The following is a 24,111-nucleotide window of genomic DNA, read 5'->3' on the forward strand; positions in this document are numbered from 1 at the left end:
GGTCATCATTGTTTAGTCCCACCGAGAGGTTTCATCCGGTCTCACCAAAAAGCCAAAAGTTCACAAATCTCTATTGGTTGCAACAATTTGCCAAGAAAAATAAGCCAAATGCTTGCATCAACGCAAAAACAAATTGCAACATGAATGCAACATTTGAAGCTGACACCTAGCGCAGCAGATCGTTTATGCTTGGAGCAAACAAATATGAAATTGTAATGTGTTGGACGAACGCATGCAACATCAGAAAAAACCCACCACCGACGTTCAATCAGCTGAGGGGTACCATGTTCCCATTTTTAAGAACATTTTCTATTTTTGAGGCAATTTTACTATTTTTTAGCCAAATCTACTTCTTTTAGACAAGTTAACTTTTTTTGAGACAATCTCGCGAAGCTTTATTAATTTGTCACAACATTTACAAGGACAAAAGGAAATTCACTGGGCTAACCTAACCAAACATGGCGGCCAACCCCTAAAGTAAATGCATGCTTCGCTAGACTATGAGCTTTATAGTTTGAGCTCCTAAATTCATGGACTATATTACATGGAATAACGACAGTAGCACGTTCTTTGATTTCCCGAATGATTGCACCATATTGTGCACAACTTCCACTCTTGACTTCATCCACCACAATCTTGCAATCGGAGGCCACATGTATGCGTTAATTGTAAAGATCCTTTGAAAGAGCCAATGCCTCTCTCACTGCCATAGTTTCAAGTGTAGTTGGGTCTGAAATAGTACGAAAGACAATTGTCGAGGCTCCTTGTAACACTCCATTTTGACCCTGCTGTTTGCCACCACTGCCCCATGAGTTCCACTCTGTCCCACTGCGGCATCAACATTCACTTTCGAAAAGCTTACTGGAAAGGATAACCACCTGTTATTAGCTAGTGCAACCCAAGTAGAAGCAGTTCGGGTAGGTTTTGCCAACGTTTCAATTTCCTTCAAGTAAGATGTGATGAAACCATTGATAGCATGGGCGCTTTGAAATATACCTTTGTGTAGAGCTTTCCTTCGAGCCCCCCCAGATCACACATAATGTGACCACAAGCCGAACAAGATCGTTAGTCTGAAGAGTGTCATGCATGGTGAAGATCCAATGCCAGGCCTGTCTTTGGAGGTGGCCAAGGTGGGCGACCGCACAGGGCCCCCAAAAATTTGGGGCCCCCAAATTACTGGGTATTAGTAGTATAATCACACTTTGACATTTAATCCAGCGGCAAGGCCTAAGCAACGTACGCAGCAATGAAAAAGCCAGCCCACGAGGCCTGCTTAACTGTTTATTCACGTATCTATCGAGTGTTCTCATCAATCACTAACTTGGACTAAAAAAAAAATCAATCGCTAACACGCCGCCGGTTCGCCTGCTTGCGCCAAACCAGCAGGCGCCGTTTCCTGCCTTCCGCCAATCACCTACCTGCTGCTTCGGCGGTTCCGCCAGTCGCCCGAGACGCCGTGCGCTGCTGCCTTCCGAGGTTGTGCTAGTCGCTCGCCTGGAACGTCATCCACTGCTGCCTTCCGCGTCTGCGGTTCCACGCCATCGGCGATCGCCCAGGCTCCCATCTATTAGGTATACTTAACTTTATCCCTGTACTTGGTAGATTTCAAATTTCGATCTCCCTGACCTAGGTTAGGAGCAGGCCCTAGGAGTAACCGACTAAGATGATATTAAGTCTGTTGTTGGTCAGTTGTACATGTCTTTGTATTTTTATTCACAATAATTAGGAAATTTCATGTTTGAATAATGAATCATTAAATTTCTTTGGTTTGTAAAACAGAAAGACTCACTGGTTGGCAACAATAGAACTTGAAAATGATGTCTTGGAGAAGATTAAGTATGAGGATATGATTGAAGATTTCATTTCAAGGAATACTAGACGAATGCTGACTTTCGGTAGAACATGAGGTGAGCTTATTGCTCTAGTATCCCTTTGCTGTTTTTTAGCATTAGTATTCGGTATATTTCTAAATATTATACAAAACAAATCATACTGGAATTGTGTAATAAAGTGAGAGTATGCTTGAGTTATATTAGTTCTTCTGTTATATGACTGTTTTTTAAGTTTTGGGCCCAATTTTGTTTTTCGTCCCGGGGCCCCGAATTTCTCGAGATGGCCCTGTCCAATGCCCTGCATTCTCCTCTTGGTTCATACTCAACTGTTCGACCACTGGCTCCAAAGATAGGGCCCAGGTACAACGGGACATGGGACAGCTAAAACAACATGCCGCCAGGTATCATGCGCCCCGCACAGAGATCATGCTCCTGCGGTAGCCATGTTCCTGCGACGAAGCACTTCATCAGATGGAATTGAGTGCTGTGCTAGTCGCCAAATGAACACTTGAAGTTTCGATGGAACCTGAACATTCCAAATCGAATTCCACTCACTGCTTTCTCAAGTTGTGTGAGATGAGCCTTACCTTTCTTCAAGCCATCCTTCTCTGTTAAATTTTGTTCTCACGGTCATGCGGTAGGCCGGGCGGACTGTAAATATGCCTCGATGTTCCTTGTTCCGCGGCCAAAAGTCTGAGATTCTACTAGTGCATAGCGGAATTCTGAGTATAGCTTCTGCGTCAAAAGGGGTGAAAAACCGAGCGAACAAGTTCCTCCCTCCATGACGCAGTAGCACTCTCGATGAGCTCCGTCACCCGAGTGGGCGGGTTTTGGACAGTGAATTTTTTATTTTTGAGGGGTTTTTGGACAGTGGATTTGTAGCTGTCCCTGGGTATCCAATTCCGTGCCATGGACAGTCGAAGACCTGCACTCTGGGCCTGCGCCGCCTGGCTCATATCGCCCACAGAGCACCGAGTTTGCACCCGAAACCCACCCAGGCCCAGCACACGAGACCCACGCACCCATTCGCACTGCCGCCTCCGCGCGCTCACACTCGCCAGGCACGCGCGCCGCGCCTCCTCGCCGTTTCCGCGTTTCCTTCCTCAACGGCGACCCCGATGCCACGGCCGGATGCCACAATCGGCAACCCGGTGCACGCGCCGTCGTATATAAGGATGCCTCGTTTCCCTAGCCCTAGCCCGCGCCTCCTCCGAACCTCACCCGCCGCCGGCCCCCGAAACCCTAACCCACTCCGGCGAGTAGATCCGGCACGTCCTGCTCTCTCCGCCACCAGCCGCCAGAGATGGCCGCCCGCAATCCATCTGCGTCCGCCGCACACCCGCTCCACCAGGATTCCGTTGCCGCCCCCAACTCGCCCCTGCTCGCCGCCGACCCGCTCCACCAGGCTGCCGTGGCCAACCCCAACTCTCCCGTGCTCGCCGCCAACCCGGTCCACCAGGCCAGCGCGGCGGCGTCGGCGGGGATGTATGGCGCTCCTGGGGCCCTCCCAACCGAGCAAGGGTCTTTGACGGTGCTGCCGCCCCCGCCGCCGCCACAAGGCGCGCCTGTGATGAAGACGGTCCAGGGCGTGAACATGATGGCTTCGACGCCCCTGCAAGGACCCCCGGTGATGCAAGGGGCAAACACGGTGGTGCCGATGCCCCTGCGGGAGCTGGTCATGACCCTGCCCCTACAAGGCAGACCTGTGATGGCACCTCTGCCTTTCCCCAGGGGTCCTCCATCCATGAAGGCACCTCCGTCCTTCTATGATGTCGCTTCACCAATGACGGTGCAGCAGCCTCCACATGCCGGATACATGATGAGCCAGCCGCTGTTGCGTGCCAGCCCTCCACCGATGGCGGCGCTGCATCTCCCACAGGCCGTACAGATGGTGGCACAGCCGCCTTTGCCAGCTGGCCCCCTCCTCTCAAGCGTCACCGTCCTGACTACTTTGGTTTGTGCTTACTGCTCAATGCTCTGCCTCTGTTAGATTAATTCTTTGTTTTGTTCCTGCAGATTCATATAAAAGTTTAGCAAAGAGAAATGAAACCTTATCAGATTTGTTGATGCTTATGGTTGTAGTTTATAGAGTAGATTTTGTTGATGCTTATGGTTGTAGTTTATAGAGTAGATTTTTGTTGATGCTTATGGTTGTAGTTTATACAATACTTTATTATTATTATTATGTTTTTAGCTTATACAATTGTCTGTTTGTTGGCCATATGTACGGTTAGGCTTTTGATTATGTCTATAGAAATATCTTTGATTTTTTTCTGGGAAGCTTAATGGTCAACGCTGCAGTTGTTTCTCTTATGGTTCAACATGGATATTCGAGATGTTGTTGATTGTTAGATTGTACCTGTTTTAAAGCATCACTGCATCAGGTTTGTAGACTGAAGGTTTGAATTTGTTAATGATAATTTAGAACATAAGTATGGGAGATTATTGTCTCATTAGCCTAACTTTTTCTGTTAAATCTTCGAAGAAAAATCCTAGGATAGTTATAGGATACAGTTCTGGGATTTTTCTCTCTATCGTGTTGGTAGCATTTTGACATGTGGATTAAGTGTTGCCAGCTTTTGCTATGTTAAAAACATTGGCGCAAAACTGACAGCACATATTTCTACAATTGTTCTAAAGAGCTTTGAAATGGACATCATATGACCAAATATATTACAAATCTTTAAAAACTTGAATTGGTCAATAGTGCTTATGTCAATCTGGTCGATCTAGCTTAGGGTTTGCATGCTGCTGCGTCGTAGCACGGTCGCACCCTTACTTTTGACGCAGCAATTAATAGTTTAATAAAGCTAGTTCCTCTTTCCTATTAGTACCCTTCGAATATTTTATTGAGTATGACTAATTGCCATTTGGGCATTAGTTGTATATTTGTTGTCATCGCTGAGCTGCATGATAGGTTACATAAATCACCATCTCCTCAGTTGGCAGCTTAGATTTTTCTCATCTCAAAAAGTCCCCTACATTTATCAATGCGTGTGAATATCTTTAATGCTTGTTATGAAAAATCAGCGTGCATATGTCCATTTCAACCTCATAGATGATATGCTCGTCATCTTTTAACTTGTTTAAACCCTTTTCACATTGGTAACACCGTAACAGTTGAGATTGCCTTTTCCCCCTCTCCAGACGTCCCTTTCTTGATATGTGATATAGTTAGATCCACACTTTAGTTAATGCTCTCATGTTAACGCGTGTTATGAAAAATCAGCGTGCATATGTCCATTTCAACCTCATAGATGACAAATGAGGTCATCATTAGCAAACAATACTGAAACGTTGATATGCTCGTCATTTTTAACTTATTTAAACCCTCTTCACATTGGTAATGCTGTAATAGTGAGATTGCCTTTTCCCCCTCGCCAGATGTCTCTTTCTTGATCTGTGATATAGTTAGATCCACACTTTAGTTAATGCTGTCCTGTTATTGCGTGTTATGAAAAATCAGCGTGCATATGTCCATTTTAACCTCATAGATGTTAAATGAGGTCATCATTAGCAAACGATACTGAAACGTTGACATGCTCGTCATTTTTTTAACTTATTTAAACCCTTTTCACATTGGTAACGCCGTAACAGCGAGATTGCCTTTTCCCCCTCTCCAGATGTCCATTTCTTGATATATGTGATATAGTTAGATCCACACTTTAGTTAATGCTGTCCTGTTTATTTTTATCGGTCTTGCTTTTTAAATGGTAGGTATAATTAATAATTAATAATTTCAAGCAACCTACACATCTGTGTTTGAATCCTCACGGGGACTCCACTTGGGTGCTATCCATGCTTATTCGTGGAGCGGTCCCACTTCTACCTATCCGCTTGGGTGCTATCCGCGTTTATTGGTGGAGTGGTCTCACTTCTACCTAACAGTGGGCAGTTAAGGGAGGGATCCGTCCCCCTTTAGCCCTGTTTGGTAGCAATCACGAGTCACGTGTCGCTCAATGTCTTGTAGAAGTTCATTCATTCCCAGTAACATATACATGCATATAATTTAGTTATTACACCCTTCTGTAGACATGCCTTTTGGACCGCGGATGACTGGTTTTGAGCTGGAAATAGCTGGATTTGATGAATCAATGGGACTGCCTTATGGGTCTTACATAAACAATGAGGTAACACAATAATTCCTTGTTCCTCATTAAGACTAGCAGCTTCATCAGTAAATGTGAAGTACTGGATTATTTTATTTGACCTGGTGCATCTTTACAGATGCCTTCTGTTGGTTCTTATTAGCCACATCTTCCTTCAGACGCATCAAACACCCTACATGTTGAAGGTTTCCCACCCAACTGTACTAGACGGGAACTTGCACATATCCTTTGCTATTATTATTTTGAGTTTATTTGTCATTTTATTAATAAGGGAACTATGTTGTATGTTTATGTTCTTACCAATCCTATGTCTCAGTCTTTTCTTTTGTGTTTTAGCTTGCACCATTTAGGGCTTCAGCTCCTTGACTCTTGCTTCTCTAGATATATTTCGCCCTTTTACTGGGTTCTGTGCAGTAAGGCTGGTTAAGACTGGATATAATAGTCGACATGGAATAGCTTATGCTGACTTTGAAACAACTGCCCAAGCCTTCTCTGCCATGAAGTCTCTGCAAGGTGAATATAACATCATTGTCAGTGTTACCAATTCTATACCTGATACTTACGTTACCAATTCTTTTGAGCTTTGGTCTGGACATCCTTTTGTATCAATATCGTTGTGTTCCCAAGTTGTGACTCTTACATAAGTACTTATGGCAGTTGTCAACCCTTGTTGATTGTTTCATTGTTTGTTTGCATAACTTTCATGTTCTTACTGAGCTAGAGTTTACATGCTAGAATCTGCATGCAGAATAGAGAATACATTCCTTTGCTCTATTCTTTTCTGCTATGCTTCACTTCCAGTAGGTTGCGTGTTAACTATTGTTTATATATCACACATCTTGCAAATATAAGTGTAGCATTTATTCATTTCATATCCAGCATCTGCCAGATAACTTTTACCTGAATATTGAGATAAGTGCCTCGTATTGCTACTACTATTTTTCCTTTTTTTTAGTATTTTAGTGCATCAACTTTGTTCCCTAGATGATTCATTTCAGACTTTCTACAGTTAGCATAATCCCTTATTTTGTTTGTCTCACTATCCCAAAATATGTCAGTGTTATAGCACGAAATTGACACTTGTTTGGTTGTGGGCTTGAAATAAACAATGGCGCTTCTTTTTGCAGGTTATTTGTTTGACATGCATGACCGATACTCAGTCAAATTGGACCTCCAGTTCCTTCCTGGTCCGTCCAAGGTAAACTGATGGCTCGTGCTAGGCGATAAATCCTGTGGGTCTCAGTTTCTTATATATCAATCTGAAACCATCAATTTGCAAATTCTTCCTTGCTTATGTTACCTCATGGGTGAGAATGGACAACTTGATTAATTGTTTCTCAGGCTTTACCTGATACACTATGATGAGCCTATGTTAGAACTGGAATTGTTTTTTTTAAGTTAAATGTTGTATGAGGTGCTCTAGTTTGTCATTTTGTACCGTAACTTATCATGTATCTGTGTGGCCCATACAATACAGTTATGAGGAACTGAAGGTTTCATATCATCAATGTTTTACAAAAGTAAAAGGTTTCTGTTTGGTGGGCATATTACGTCAATATAGTTTTATTGTGGATTACACAAGGGCCATGACATGGCATGTGCCTGGTGCTCTTTAAGCTGCTTATCTTGAAGATAAGCAAAGCTCTGTTCGGTCCATAATCACTTAGTCACCTAGCCCACCTGTCATGCTCTTTTGGCTAAATTGCCACAATTGTGTCCATCACACTTCGGCCAACCAAGTAACCATATGCCATGACTCTCGATCCATGTTCCTTTGTGCGTGGGCGCCGTGCGGGGTTGGGGTGGTAGGATTCCTTGCGGTTTCGGGCGAGGCTCGCGTTGGCAGGGGAGGGATGCGCGGAACTGCCCGCCGGGCGTCCTGATTTCCGGTAGGTGCTTGGGAATTGTGAAGATCTTTTTGGTTGTGTTGTGCCGTAACGTGTCCTCATCGGTGGCGGGTGCATGTACCCGCCGCCCGTGGCAGATAGTAGGGGATCTCTCCGTCCAACCGCGCCGCCGGCGAGGAAGGAGGAAATGGCGAGGAGTCTTTTTTTTTAGAATGGGGCATGGGAGGATTCGAGCGGAGGAGGAAGATGGCGAGATGATGAGCCTTAATGGTGATGGTGTTTGAGGTTGGTAGTGGGCCTCTTAATTGTGTTAGATGTACATTATGGATGCCCAGTCGGGAAAGCCCACTGAGAGCCACTATTGTCTGTCGGGCGGGCGCACACAGAGGGGCCCTCTAGGAGACGGAGAGGGAGATGGCAGCGGCGGCAGGTGCGGCGTGGTATCGTATTCGCGGTCAGCGGTGGCGAGAGCGCGCCGCGTAGGAGGATGGTTGGGAGGCGGAGTGACAGGCAGCGTCGTGGCGCATGGCCGCACCCGCACCACGGGTGAAGCAGCAGCCGCTAGGGAGCTGAGGCAAGCCGCAATCGTCCCTTAGTTTATGTATACTTCTCTTGTCAGCTGTCACCGTAATTGTCAATAAAAATTGCCAATTTTGGTTGCTAATCCCGCAGGTTAGCACAGTAGGCCGAAAAACATTGTATCAGCCGCTTTGGCTCTTCTTCTAAGAAAATGATGCATCTTTCCATGTTTATTCTAGAAAGAACAAAAGTAGGAGATGCTAGCTCTGTAAAATTAATCTCAGATGGTGCGACACTGCGACTGCTCCATACAAATGTGCAACTCAAGCAGAAATGTTGGGTGTGTGTTAGTTCAGAGGAAATTATTTGGCCATGACCCTAAAATCAGGAACCTATTTGCCCACCAATTTGACCTTGCAATGTTTTTCAAATTTATCCATGAATTTGAATTGGATTGGATTAGATTGCATGACATAGTAGTTAAATGGATGTTTGGTTTGTCTACACAAAGACCGGTATGTTTGATTCAAGTCATTGCCATATCATCCCTACATTTTCCCTGTCAGTTTACCATTGTGATTATATTAGTGTATTTTCCTTGGCATTTATGGCAATGTCCCTCAATGTATCCATGAAATGCTTGTTTTATTTGCGTGCACTGTAATATGTTTTTGGGAGTCTATTTCTGCTCAGATACGTTTAAGATACTGTTCCTCTATGCATAGGATACAATGCTTATAATATATAGCTGTTTAGCTGCTAACTCATCACACTGGTGTGTGGTTTCGCAGATTCACACGGCAATCATTTTGTACAACTACTCTGGCCATAAGTAATGTTAATGTAACATATAATGGATCTTTCCATTTTATGGCTTCTCCTTACGTTTTCAACCCCAGTCTCTCGAATCCTTGGCGCTTAATAGAAAAATCACTGTGCTAGTCAATGTAGGTTATGAGGAATGGCCTGACATGAATGAGCCTACCCAGTCTTATCTTGTGTAACTTCACAGTTGAAGTAGTAATAATTGCAGCAGGTTTTTGATGTTCACCTAGTTTCTTGACCTCGATTCTTTGTGCAATCCTCTGGTTATTCGAATATGCCTTAATGCATTATAGTAGACACTCTAATTTAGCTGTTGGATTCTTTCTGCACCGAGCTATTTTCCCATCATGCCTTATCTGGATGCCTCTAATGTATTCTCCACTCTGGTCATGTCATGCGCTTATTTCAACATAAACTGAACATTGTTTGGCAATCTATTTATTTTGTATGAACAAGACATCATGCTGGAGACTTTGTATAAAGGCCAATGGCTGTCCACAGTTAAACATAGTAGCTTTGAAGACCTGCAGATTTAGTGTGTATATCCTTTAATTTACAATGGTAAACAATAGGACCCTCATTAGTACTTGTATGCTATCTTGGCAGTTGGTACAGCCAGTAAAGTGTTGTTTGTTTTGCCATTCAGATTTGACTACATAGAACTAGGACCCTTTTGTATGGAATTTCTGGATCAAATCAAAACAATCTTTCTGCATCTAAGGACCATGTTGACATGTAGTTCGGATAGTCCAATGCTTCCCTTCTTTAGCCTGCATATAATTGCATGGCGACACATTTAGTTATATCTCTGGCTCAAGAGAAGGGCTGGGCGACCCTAAATAGACCAGTGTCAACATGCCATGGAGGCTAGCATTGTCAGACTAAGTCAGCGTTCTTGCTTGCAAATGCTTGAGAGAGGAGGTTGGTAAAGAACGCGATGTGCCTTGATGATGCACATGGAGCCATGCTAAAAGACAACACAAATAACCAGCCCATCGTCCATAAAGAAAAATGGGGAGGAAAACTTCCAGGCACCTCAACAACGCCGCAACAGGCATCACCGAGACGGGGTATTCGAGATGACACCGCCATCAGGGTAGGAGCGATGGCGCTGTGAGACCAAAACCTAGTGCACAAAGGACGGGAAAGAGAATCCTCTCCCCTCCGCGCCGCAGCGACGGATCGTCGGTTGGAGGCTGAGGGGAGAGGAGATTGCTCTTGTTGGCAGCTAGGGTTTCTTTCTTCTGTTAAGTGTGTTTGGATGAACTCAAGTTTGTTTTTTTGTCGAAGAAATTGTAAAGAATAAACGACTTCATGTATGATGCTTGTCCAAAAGTGGAAGCACTGCTTCTTTAGGTGTAGTGTTGCCATGCATAAAAGATTAAAAAAAACAAGATAAATATTGGTAGGATGTTTGTGCTCAAATTTGACCATGTGATATTGTGATGCGATTCTAACTTCTGCCTGGTCTGACTCCTGTGTGTACGGTGAGGAGTGCAGATCTGCTGCCTTTTGTAGTTCTGTATGCTAATGGGAAACCATAAGATGAAGGCCCTTGTGTTTCACTGAGGTATGTGCATTAATCTTGACATCATGACTTTGGTTTGTGCTTGTTTACTGCTCATTTATCTGCCTATGTAGATTAATTGTTTGTTTTGTTCCTTGAGATTCATATAAAAGTGTAAGGGACAACAGTAATAGATGTGGTATTTTAGCATAGATAAATGGAATCGTATCAGATTTTGTTGATGCTTATGTTAGTAGTCAATACAATAGATTTTGTTGATGCTTATGGTTGTTGCTTATGCAATTGTCTGTTTGTTGGCTTTGTGTACGCCTGGCTTTCTGTTAAGTCTACAAAAAACATAGGGCTACAGTAGCAGTATAGCCCTATCTTCAAATATTTTTTGTGGGAAGCTTAATAGTCAATTCTGTGGTTGTTTTCTAGCTTAACAGGGATATTTGAGATATTATTTTGTAGACTAATACATGTTCGGATTTGTTAACGAGAATCTAGAACAGAAGCATGGTAGATTATTGTTTCCTGCTATTCCAAAAGTGGAAGCACCACTTTTTTTAGATGCATTGTTGCCATGCATTATAAAAATGACAGGTATGCGAGGATAAACAATGGTAGGATGTGGTTCATGCAGTTTGTGCTCAAACATTTTTTGTTTTTGAAACGGAATAGTTTGTGCAAAAATTTGATCAATAAGCTGGTCTGTTCAACCAATGGTTGGATGTTTTGCCTTTTTGTGAGAATTTATAGTCTACTTTTCTATCTCTACCATGTTGTACTTTTAGTATAAATAGATAGATGATGTGGCCTGGCAATATTGCGCAGGACATGGGCTTAGGAGCAAATATGGAACTTTGGCTTATCAGTATTTTCAATGTTTTTCATGGCATTCATGAAATTTAAATGTATCATTGGAATTGAGTTTACCTCATGTCAGGCATCAAGGTCAAGATCATATTTCTGTGAAATGCGTTGAAAGGATTCTGACGATATTGTCGTTGGTGATGTTAAGAGTCGCTGAAGAACTTATTGTGTTAGACATTGCTATTCATCCAAGACATAAAAAGCAAATGAGACCACATCAGTTGGCAGGTTTCCACTTTCTGGTTGTTTCATGAGTATTGTTCTTTGCTATGCTGGATACGGTCATAGGTGTTATTGTGGTGATCTGTTTCCTGCTAGTACATTGTTGTTTGCAAGCTTGTATGTTTGTAGATATTGAAGCAACTTTGCTCTTTGAAATGCTAGTGTGAATATAGTTTGCCCAGTTGAAGTATTTCCACTGCCCTTTACACTCACGTCACCTTTGTGTTTTTCTTTTCTTTAGAGACTCCTTTTCTGGGTATTCTGTGCATGATTAGAAGCAAAGAACAGTATTTGAATTTGGACTGAATTTACTGTAGGTGATATTTCTAGTGTATCTCTAGTAGCTACTAGCTTTATGCATAAAGTTTCATTACTACTTGAATTGGATTATACCAGGTGAAATACAGAGCTCAATGCCAAAAATAAGGATGCCTAGTAAACCTAGGAGAAAGAATTGATGAATAAGGTGCCTATTTTTTCATCAATTACTATGCTTGTGTTGAACAATTAGTGGGTTGACTACTACATAATGGCCGCTGCATTTTATGATCATTATAGTTCTCCACATGTAACTGTCTGTGCTTCTACTTATGATTGCCTTGTATGCATCCCACATTTTTCTTGTCCACCTTGCATGGGGCTTATATGCAACATCAGCAGAAGTGCTACTTCAATCGAGCAAAGAGCACACAATTCTATCGAGCAAAGAGAATAGAAAAAGAGTGACATAATAGTTCTTGATTCGGATGATGATGATGAAAGCACAGGAGCACACAAACAACTGACGCCTGAGAAAAATAAACAGCTGATACCATCAGAACAGGCTGGTGCTCTCATGAGAGTGGTAATCGAAGGAACTGATGAAGTAAATGAGACAATGCATGATAGAGACCAAAACAGTGAAATTGTTCCATATAGTCCAAGTGCAACTTTAATGAATCAGTATCCTTCGGCCAGCTATCAACCATCAGCATTTCTGTTTGAGAGAGTTATATTGCAGAAAAGACCTGAGGAATGTATCCATGATCTGGCTGTATGTACTTTTCACTTGCAATTTTTTATTGTCGATTTTGTTCTACATGTTTGTAATGACAAACTAGTAGCATCAACTTTGCACTGCCTCATCAGTATCTCTGAAGGGCACTGCGATACTGTTATCTTTGTTTTCAATTTTTTTAATGTTCATCCGTATGTATTTGATGCATCTTAGTTCACAAGTACCCCTTTCTCTTGTACTGAAAATAATGGATAATTGTTTGATATTTGCTGAATCTATTCCAATTCAAAGCTGAAATTTTTCATCTTCCAGCCGTAACTCTTCCTGCTCAATGTAGGTTGCTACCCATAATGAGAAAATAGCAGAAACACAAGTTTCCCCTCCACTTCCTAAGGAGAGAAAAAAAACGAAAAGTTGATCCAAGCTCCCAAGTAGATGGGGATGTTGAAATTGTGCCAAGAAAAGAAAAAGAAAAAATGAAGCAAATCCAGCAGTATTTGATTTGCCCTCAGAACCTTACAATCCTCTGGGGTAAGACGAGCCTATGGAGGAAGATGTGCCTATGGGGGAAGATGAGCCTATGGAGGAAGAACATATACAAGAAAAGGAAAGTGATGGTCCTGAAGATTTTTGCAATGAGTACTCAGTGGCAATTGAAAGCTCTAAGGTCCAAATTATAATCACAGACTAATGACTTTTGTTGCTGCAGCATTTTCAAACATATCATTTTGTAATTTTATAGTTGTGCTTATAATTTCGTGCTTTGTCTGCAAATTGATTCAACTTGTAAAGTTTGAGAATAGATGAGCTCAGCTCAATAAGAGAAATCTGCAAACTTTATCTTCATTAAATTGTTTATTTGGATTTATGTTGTTTGCCATAGTGATTTAGTTATATTTATTGGCCAGCTCGACACACTTGAAGAGGCAGCCAATGAGAAAGAGGTGAACAACGTCTGCAATCATGAAATGCAGATTCATGAAGATCTGGGCCATGTATGCCGTGTCTGCGGTATGATTGTGAGAGAAGGGCTGACACAATCATTGATTATCAGTGGAGAAAGGTATGTTATTTGTTTAAGATATGTGATGATGCTTCTGTAACTCTGAGGCCGTTTAGCAACATATGTAGTTTTAATTTTTGGAAGTTCTTACCAAATATCCTTTTTAGCAACAGCAAAGTGGCCCACAGGCACGTGTGGGATTCCCATTTGGTGTGCTGAAACTGCTTTGAAATACATTTTTTATTTTGTATTACACTATTACGTTGTTTGAACAAAATCTGTTTTTATAAGAGCCAAGTGCCTAAAGGGGCACAATATGCCAATCATACCTGAGAATTAGTTCATGCCATCTTATCCGACAAAATTGACACATTTGCTCATGCCGCAGAGCCTGACGGACCTCGTGGGTTGTTATTTTGGTTATTCCTGTATTTCCAGCATGAATAAACTTTTCTAGTATAGCACATGTAGTTGTTATTTTCTGATATTCGGTATCTACTGTTATGCATTATAATTTTTCAGAAATGTAATGATGGCATAATATAAACTTTGGAATGAACTGAAGTTTAAATGTATGATTGGAACAATCAATTGACATTATGTTTACCTCATGTCAGGCATCAAGGTCAAGATCATATTTCTCTGAAAAGCGTTCAAAGGATTCTGATGAGATTGTCACTGCTGATGTGAGTCGCTGAAGAACTCAATGCGTTAGGCATTGCTTGATAGGGTGGATTTGCGACTCATTATAATGTCTGCCACTGCTGATGCTAATAGACTAGCTGAATATTTTTATGGCTGTCAAACATTCCATGTTAAAGGGCGAAATTTTCCTGTTGAAATTAAATATATCCCAGATGTATCAGTGGATGCTTCCTTCAACATTGTACCAAACTCTCGGAATGATGCTTGCGCTACTGCTTCTTATGTCAATGATGTTGTAAGGGTGGTAAGGGTGATTCACAAGAATGAAGAAGAGGGTGCCATACTTGCTTTTTTGACATCTCTACTGGAAGTTGAGTGGGCCTGTGAAAACTTCAGCGATGCAAGTGCTGTGGTACTTCCTATGCATGGAAAGCTTTCCCATGTAGAACAGAGTCGTGTTTTCAACAGATATCCCGGTAAGAGAAAAGTTATCTTCTGCACGAATATGGCTGAAACGTCACTGACCATCAAAGAAGTGAAGTATGTTGTTGATCCTGGACTGGCCAAGGAGAGCAGATTTGTGCCTAGTAGTGGTCTCAATGTGCTGAAAGTAAATTGGATTTCCCAAAGTTCCGCTAATCAACGTGCTGGCTGGGCCGGTCGAACAGGAGCAGGGAAGTGTTACAGGCTTTACTCTGAATCTCACTTCAGAATGATGGAAGTACATCAAGAACCTGAAATCCGGAAAGTTCATCTTGGCACTGCTGTTCTGAGACTACTTGCTTTGGGTGTTAGGGATGCACAGAATTTTGAGTTTGTTGATGCCCCAAATCCAGAAGCAATCAATATGGCTTTGAAGAACCTTGAACAATTGGGTGCTGTCAAATGTAAATGTAATTTGTTTGAGCTGACTGATACTGGACGCTACCTGGTTAAATTGGGAATTGAGCCAAGGCTTGGCAAAATTATGCTTGATTGCTTTGATTCTGGTTTGAGGAAGGAAGGTGTAATTCTAGCTGCTGTTATGGCAAATTCTAGCAGCATATTTTGTAGAGTGGGCACTAATGAGGAGAAATATAAAGCTGACCTTCAGAAGGTCCGATTGTGTCACCAAGATGGAGATCTCTTCACTTTACTCGCTGTTTATAAAAAATGGGAGGATGGGAATGGAAACAGGAATATGTGGTGCTGGCAGAACAGCATCAACGCCAAGACCATGAGGAAGTGCCAGGAAACTATATCAGAGCTTGAAAATTGTCTAAAGCATGAACTCAACATTATTGTCCCAAGTTATTGGTGTTGGAATCCTGAGGTTCTCTCTATGCATGATAAGTTGCTAAAGAGAATTATTCTATCATCTCTTACAGGCAATCTTGCTATGTTTTTAGGACATGAAAAGTTTGGTTACCAGGTGATTTCGACAGATCAGGCTGTGAACCTTCATCCCTCATGCTCATTGCTCAATTATGGCAGCAAGCCAGAGTGGGTGGTGTTTACAGAAATCTTATCAATCCCAAATCAGTATTTGGTATGTGTAACTGCTGTTGATCATGATGCGTTGTATGCAGTTCATTCCCTATTCATCCAAGACATGAAAAGCAAATGAGACCACATCAGTTGGCAGGTTTCCACTTTCTGGTTAAGAATATAGTATCTGACAAACCAGGAGGTTGCATTCTAGCTCATGCCCCTAGTTCGGGGAAAACATTTATATGCTGATTAGTTTTATTCAGAGCTTCTTGGCAAAGTATCCCTCTGGAAGGCCTCTCGTTGTACTCCCTAAGGCATATTAGGTACATGGAAACGGGAATTTCAACGGTGGCAAGTGGAGGACATACCTCTGTATGATTTGTGCTCTGTCACATACCACTGTATGATTTGTGCTCTGTCAAGGGTGACAGAGCAGATCAGTTGGAAATCCTTAACGCTTGGCAAACCAATAGGAGTATCCTCTTGGTTGGATACACTCAGTTCTCTTGGATCATTAATAGTGATGGGGGTGTCACCGTCGCAGCTGCATGCTGGGACATGTTGCTTATGGTCTCTAACCTACTTATAATGGATGAGGGCCATACACCTAGGAATGAGTCGACGATGTGCTAGAATCACTGTGCAGAGTACATACTCCACGTAATGTGGTCCTTACACTTTCCCAGAATCACGTCGTAGAAGTGTTCAACATCTTGAACCTTGTACGCCCAGAGTTTCTCAAGATAGTAGCATCTCATCCTATACTTTCCCAGAATCACGTCGCAGAAGTGTTCAACATCTTGAATCTTGTACGCCCAAAGTTTCTCAAGATAGTAGCATCTCATCCTATCGTTGATAAGTATCAATATCAGGTCACAGGATTTCAAAAGGGGTCTCTGATAAATTCACCGAGTCAGTAGAAGAGACCCTACTGCATGATGATAACTTCACGAGAAAAGCACATGTCATTAGAAGTCTTAGAGAACTATCAAAAGATTTGCTTCACTACTACACGGGTGATATCTTGGATGAACTACCTGGCCTAGTAGACTTCGGTGTCTTCTTGAAACTCAGCCCCAAGCAGAAATAAATCGTTCATAAGTTGGAAGCCTATGAGAAGTAAAAAAAAACGCAGTAGGAACTGCCCTGTACATGCATCCATGCCTGTCAGAAATATTAGAAGTTGATGCTGGAGATAGGGCTTCCAGCTTGACAGGTGTAACTGTTGATAGTCTGGTCCGGTCTATCAACGTGGCCGACGGTGAAGGCCAGATTTTTCACCAATATCCTGGCACTTGCGGAATCTGCGAGAGAGAAGGTCATTGCATTTAGTCAGTACATTACTTCGCATGAATTTTTTGGAAAGGCTATTGGTTAAGACAAGGGGCTGGCAAGTAGGAAAGGAGTTCTTTGTGACCCGTGGTGATAATAAATCTACTTCAGAAGATAGACAACTGACAATGGATCAGTTTGACAACTCTATTGATGCAAAAGTCCTGTTTGGCTCTACCAAGGCATGTGGGGAGGGCATCTCCCTGGTCGGCGCATCAAGAGTCGTCATTCTAGATGTTTTGAACCCCTATGTTACCCGTCAGCCAGTAGAAGAAAGTGTTGGCTCATAGCAGCTGATTCTCTGGAGGAGAACACCTATGAAACTGCATTGAAGAAGGAGGTGATACCAAAGCTGTGGTTTGAATGGAGCGAGCAGCACTGCAAGTCGGAGGACTTCCAGCTGAACGAAGTCGATATCGACGACTATGGGGATGAGCTGCTGGACAACAGGAGGATGTGCCCGGGCATCAAGGCTTTGTATGCAAGTTGAAGGCAGGCTGGATATTGTACATATACCATGTATATATGGCTTTCCGATCGTTCCAGGTTGTCATTGTTGTCAAGTAAGGCTCCTCTAGAACCAAAAGAAAGACTTGACTTGGTACCTCTTTGCAGATACCTTTTATTGGTTCTTAGGGGCCTTCTCTTCCTCCAGATGCATCAAACACTCTACATGTTAAAAGTCTACATCCTTGCACGTATCCTTTTATGCATATGATTCTCTTGCTATTATTGTTTTGAGTTTATTTGTCATTTTGTTCATAACTGAACTATATTTTATGTTTATTTACATGTTCTTACCCATCTATGTCTTAATCTTTTCTTTTCTGTTTTTGTTTTCACCATTTAGTGCTTCAGCTCCTTGACTCTTGCTTCTCTACATATATTTTGCCCTTTTACTGGGTTCTGTGAAGTAAGGCTGGTCAAAGAGGATATAATAGTAGACACGTAATAGCTTATGTTGTCGTAGAAACTCCTGCCCCAGCGTTTTTCTGCTATGAAGTCTCTGCAAAGTGAATATAACATTTTTGTCAGCCTAAGTTGTGTCTCTTACATTCTAGTATCCTACTTAATACTAATGTCACTAAATCTTTTGAAGTGTCATTTGCACATCCTTTGCATTAATATCATTGGGTGCCGAAATTGTGACTCTTATGTAATTTCTTATGGTAGTTGTCAATCCTTGTTGATTGTTTCAATATTTGGTTCCACAACTTTCATGTTCTTACTGAGCTAGAGTTAACATTCTAGGATCTGCATGCACAATACATCCATTTGCCATGTTCTTTTCTGCTATGTTTCACTTCCAATAGGTTATAGCCCATGGGCCGGAAACTTATTTTGGGATGGAGAGAATATGTGACTCACTATCGTACTATAGTACATATTTTCAAATATGTCAGTGTATAGCATGAAGTTGATACTTGTTCGGTTGTAGGCTTCAAACAAAATATGATGCTTCTTTTTGCAGGTTATTTGTTTGACATACATGACAAATACTCGCTCAACGACCTCTCTTTGACAATTTCCGGCCCATGGGCTATAATAGGAGACTTCAATCTGATTCTGTGCCCCGCCGACAAATCAACTGCTAACTTCAACTCGAATGAGGTTCTCCTTTTTTCTGATGCTATTCAGACAATGCAGATGCAAGACCTCCCTCTTCTTGATCGGCTGTTTACGTGGTCTAACCAACAGGACGTGCCCACTTTAGTGAGACTTGATCGTGCGTTAGTTAACATTGCCTGGGTTCAAAAATTCCCAGATAGCTCTCTGACCTCCTCTACTGATCCACGTCTGACCATGTTCCCATCCAACTTGCTGCCGCTACTCAAATCCCGAAACCTGCGATTTTTCATCTTAACAACGCTCTTCTTGCAAACTCTAGTTTCCGGAATCAGGTTGCTACAAATTGGGCTAGCGTCAGTTCGCAGCAGTGCTTGAGGGGTTCGGTAGGTATGCTTGCCTTGTGCCTCAGGCGCACTCATGATGTGGCTGAAAAATGGTCGGCCAACTATCGTCTCCCTTCCATCCTGGCCAAGAATTGCCATACGACCATCAATCTCCTGGACAAGCTCGAGGAATCTTGTTTGCTTTCTGTTCTTGAGCTTCAGCTTAGGATGGCTGTGAAACTTGCTCTCCATCGCCTTAACGCTGAATTGGTGGCATACTGGAGGCAAAGGGCTAAGATTAGAGACTACGTTCTGGGGGATGAAAATTCTGCTTATTTGCACGTTTGCGTGTTGGTTCGATACATTAAAAACCAAATTAAATCTCTAGTAGTGGCTGGCTCGTCCTTCACCTCTCACTTGGACAAAGAGCGCATCATTTTGGACTTTTACAAGAACCTAGTTGGGACTACCACTCCGTCACGTTCTCCTTCGATCTAGCTAACCTGATGACCGGCTCCTCGCTCTCTGTTTCGCAAGCCAGGGACATCGTGAGACCTTTCACGATGGACGAGATCGAACTTTCTCTCTGGGGTATGAATGACAATGTTAGTCCCGGCCAGGACGGCTCTGTTCGTGCATTCAACCTAGTCAAGGAAGACTTGCTTAATAATCTTCTAAGTGATTTTCATAATTGTTCGGCCGACTTGCGGGCACATCAACAAAGCATATATTTGTGCTGCTGCCTAAAAAGTTGGGTGCTAGGTTGCTAACCAACCTGAGAACTATAGACCGGTCTCCCTCCAGAACTGTGCGGTCAAGATTGCGTCCAAATGCTTAGCTAACAGAGCGCAGGGTTTCATGCTTGATCTTATTCACCAAGGCCAAACAGGTTTTATCAGGGGTAGAGGAATAGCTGATAATTTCCTCCATGTCGTTGATATCGTTCAATCTTGCTTCGAAAGGAAAATCCCAACCATTGTTTTAAAGCTGGACTTTCATAAAGCTCTTTCTTCGAGAAAACGTAAAAAGTTTTTGTGTTTCATTTCAATGAAAACAAGAGGAGTTCAGTACAACGTCCCATGAGGGGAAGATACATGGTGGTTGTTTAGTGTACATCCCAAGTTGTCGGTAACAGCATTCGGAGACCGAGGGCTCTAGCCCTAGACCATAGGGTAGCTTCCTCCTTGATGCGCACGATGGGTTGGAGGCAGAGGGGATGGTGCCATCGAAGATGCACGTGTTCCTTTGCTTCAAACCATCTAGGGGATCAGAAGCGCGGCAGAGGCAAGCGCAACGGCTCGGGGGTGGAGTGCTTGGCAATTTCCCACAAACTATCGAGGGTTGCGTCAGGCTTGGGGGGTGGCACGTCAATCGCAGCCGGGCGAAGATATCGTGCCAGACTTGACATGCAAAGGGCCAGCTGACAAGGAGATGCGAGATGGTTTCCATGGCCTGGTTGCATAGGAGGCATTTGGGGTGGTGTTGCAGTCTGCGGTCTAGCATCGATCTTTATTGGCCAACCAGTGGAAGAACTTGACGCGAGGAGGCGCCCAGCTCTTCCAGATCAGTTTTCAAGCATCACATGCAGTGAAACCGTGGAAGGTGGCACTATAGCAGGAACTAGCAGTGTAAATGTCGTCGGTGCTCCTCTTCCAGGTGCCCACAAAGCTTTTGACTCCGTCTCTTGGGATGCTATGACTGCTATTTTACTTGCCAGAGGCATCCCTTTGCTTTGGGATCGCTGGATCAACCTCATAAACAACACTGCAAACTCTGCTATGCTAAATGGGAAACCTGGCCCGTGGTTTCCTTGCCGGCGTGGGCTAAGACAAGGAGACCCTCTGTGACCCTTCCTTTTCATTGTGGTCGCTGACGTGCTCCAACGCATGATCATCCATGCCTCTGAATATGGCATGCTCACTCATCCTCTCAATAACTCTTTGCTGTGACTGTTCCTTCAATATCCCGACGACACGTTGATAGTTCTTTCGGTGGTTGCGGAACAACTTCATCACCTAAAACGGCTGCTCTTACAATCTTCTGAGGCCATCGGGCTCTCTATAAATTTCCACAAAAGCACTTTCTCTCCAATTCACGTCACCCCGGCTACCTCTCATAGCCTTACTGAGATCTTAGGATGTCCTGTGGCCGGTTTCCCTCAATCTTTCCTAGTTTGCCATTCTCAACTTCCAAACTAAACATTTTTGCTTTCTTTTTTATCATTGATAAAATTGATTGCCGCTTGGCGGGTTGGCGGGGTCTTCTGCTTACATTGGCCGGTAGGTCCATCTTCGTTCGTGCGGCTCTTCTTGCCCTTCCTATATATGCTATGAGTGCGCTGCTGCTGCCAGTTGGGACGCTCCAGGAAATTGGTATACACTATTGTGCATTTTTCTGGTCTTGGCAAGACACCACTACGGGCGGACAATGCAAAGTGGCATGGGACCTTGTGTGTGCTCTGTTTTCAAATGGGGTCCATATGAATGTGTCCCTTCTCCTCAGACACCTTTCTAAACTTCATGACTCTGGCTCCATGCCTGCTCCAAACTACATCGTTAATAAGTATGGATGGTCACCTATTTATGACTGGGGTACGTTGGGCAACGCCACCACGTCGGTTTGGTGCGATATTTTCAAAAGCCTGAATTTCTTCCGGTCCATCACCTTTGTTAAAATCAGCAATGGGGCTACCACCTCTTTCTGGAATGATATTTGGCTACCCAACCACCAAACTACCCTTGCCTGCCAATTCATGCTCTCTTTTCACACTCCAACAGACGGTTTGCCTCCATTTCTTGGGTGGTTGCTTCTCCGGAGCTGAACCTCGATCTTACCCCTAGATTATCCCATGCGGCGAAAAGTGATCTGGCTACATTACGTAGTATTATGGCTTCGATTAACTTGAATTCGCTGGTTCCGGACAACAGGGTGAGCAAGCGAGAGGGCAAGACCCTTTTGACAAAATTAGCATATAAAGTGATCTGGCATGACCGACCAACCGACTACAATGTGGAAGAACTATGCGCCGAACAAACGCAGAATCTTCATTTGGCTACACAAATATCGTGTTTAAACCAACGAGAGGAGACTTTGTAGATCAATGCTTGCCTATTGTGCGGCGCCTGCGATAGCATTGCACACCTTCTCCTCGGCCGTGCCTTGCTTTGACCTCTCTGGGACGAGCTTGACAACCTATATGATGGCACGCCCAGCAGCCTTGGTGACGACTGGCTGCGGGCTCTGATGGACAAAGTTCGCTCTACCATTCTCATTGCAATTCTCTCGAACACCTGGAAGCGTTGTGCTATGATTTTTCGAAATGAGACTCTTCACCCACCACATTGCTAGGGTTGCGGCTGATGACCTGGCGCTATGGTCGCACAGATGCAAGAATATCCAACTACAAGCTCTACACCGGGACTGGGGCTCTATGTTGTCACACCTTGATGTGAGATTTTAACCTTCATGTAATTTGCCTTTCTTTCTTTTCCTCCCCCCTAACTCAAATGTGTGTATTATCTCTGTTTGAGTAATATAAGGTTCAGGCCGGCGTAAACCTGACGCTGACGAATAAAAAAAATACTCGCGCAAATTGGACCTTAAATTCTTTCCTGGTCCGAGGTCAAATGATGCATCTTTGTGGGTTTCAGTTTCTTCAATAACAATCTGAAACCTTGTTTCCTCATAAACGAGAATGGACAACTTAATTGTTTCTCGGGCCTTAACTGATATGCTATGTTGAGCCTATATTAGAATTGGATTTGGTATTATAAGTTACATGTTGAGATGCTCTAGTTTGCTATTTTGTATTGTAACTTAACATGTATCTGTGTGACCCATACAAAACAATATGCGACAGTGGATCAAACATTCAAACTTTTGTGAGCATCCAAAGTGTTTTTATTACAAATGTTCAACAAAAGTATAAGGTTTATGTTTGGTGGGTGTATTATGTCCATCTCCAATCTCATGTATTGACATAAATATTTAGAAAATGGATGCCTTTTGCAATCACTTGAGATGGAATTTGCCATGGAAGAGATCACATAGCTTTTGTATGTTATATCTTGCCTTAGTGATATTATATAGAGTTAAATAATTTTTGTATCAAAATAGCTGGAATAGCTCAGTTGGCTAGAGCATGTGGCTGTTAACCACAAGGTCGGAGGTTCAAGCCCTCCTTCTAGCGAGTTTTTTTCCAGTCTAATTAATAGCTACTGGATTAATATTCTCTACTCCGGTCATGTCATGTGCTTATTTCAACATAAACTCAAGATTTTTGAGTAATCTATTTATTTTGAATGAACAAAACAGTATGCAGGACTGCCTGTACCTGGAGATTTTAGTACGTATTGAACATTTGAACTGCATCTTTAAATTTGCGATGATGAATAATATGGTACTAGTATGCTATCTTGATAGTTGGTACAACCACTAAAGTGCGAGTTTTTTTTCCAGTCTAATTAATAGCTATTGGATTAATATTCTCTACTCCGGTCATGTCATGTGCTTATTTCAACATAAACTCAAGATTTTTGAGTAATCTATTTATTTTGAATGAACAAAACAGTATGCAGGACTGCCTGTACCTGGAGATTTTTAGTACGTATTGAACATTTGAACTGCATCTTTAAATTTGCGATGATGAATAATATGGTACTAGTATGCTATCTTGATAGTTGGTACAACCACTAAAGTGCGAGTTTTTTTTCCAGTCTAATTAATAGCTATTGGATTAATATTCTCTACTCCGGTCATGTCATGTGCTTATTTCAACATAAACTCAAGATTTTTGAGTAATCTATTTATTTTGAATGAACAAAACAGTATGCAGGACTGCCTGTACCTGGAGATTTTTAGTACGTATTGAACATTTGAACTGCATCTTTAAATTTGCGATGATGAATAATATGGTACTAGTATGCTATCTTGATAGTTGGTACAGCCACTAAAGTGTTGTTGCTTTTGCCATTCAAATTTGACTACATAGAACTAGGACCCTTCTGTACGGAATTTCTGGATCTAGTCAAAACAA

The 24,111-nt window shown here is 42.6% G+C and overlaps 2 protein-coding genes and 1 non-coding gene across 3 annotated transcripts; all 3 read left to right on the top strand.

Annotated features, from left to right (window-relative positions):
* Positions 1–2,778: 2,778 nt before the first annotated feature.
* LOC123494190 (uncharacterized) lies at positions 2,779–6,330 on the top strand. The gene is made up of 3 exons (XM_073498027.1): positions 2,779–3,786; positions 5,865–5,962; positions 6,060–6,330. The coding sequence occupies exons 1-2, from the start codon at positions 3,136–3,138 to the stop codon at positions 5,886–5,888; spliced, it is 675 nt and encodes a 224-aa protein (XP_073354128.1). The 5' UTR covers positions 2,779–3,135; the 3' UTR covers positions 5,889–5,962; positions 6,060–6,330.
* A 41-nt stretch (positions 6,331–6,371) lies between these two features.
* LOC109748586 (protein CHROMATIN REMODELING 35) lies at positions 6,372–18,339 on the top strand. The gene is given in 21 exon segments (XM_073498029.1): positions 6,372–6,454; positions 7,069–7,139; positions 10,633–10,702; positions 11,477–12,770; positions 13,072–13,134; positions 13,136–13,202; positions 13,205–13,401; positions 13,643–13,756; positions 13,759–13,797; positions 14,355–14,427; positions 14,951–14,969; positions 15,951–16,092; positions 16,095–16,161; positions 16,164–16,240; positions 16,276–16,471; positions 16,474–16,642; positions 16,690–16,970; positions 16,973–17,114; positions 17,116–17,194; positions 17,196–17,463; positions 17,466–18,339. Coding segments are annotated over 18 exon segments (2,706 nt in total). The 5' UTR covers positions 6,372–6,454; positions 7,069–7,139; positions 10,633–10,702; positions 11,477–12,266; the 3' UTR covers positions 17,675–18,339.
* Positions 18,340–23,191: 4,852 nt separating this feature from the next.
* Positions 23,192–23,265, top strand: TRNAN-GUU (transfer RNA asparagine (anticodon GUU)). The gene has a single exon. It is a non-coding gene; the product is annotated as a tRNA-Asn (tRNA).
* Positions 23,266–24,111: the final 846 nt, after the last annotated feature.

Source organism: Aegilops tauschii, chromosome 5 (genome assembly GCF_002575655.3).
Source record: "Aegilops tauschii subsp. strangulata cultivar AL8/78 chromosome 5, Aet v6.0, whole genome shotgun sequence".
NCBI lineage: Eukaryota > Viridiplantae > Streptophyta > Magnoliopsida > Poales > Poaceae > Aegilops > Aegilops tauschii.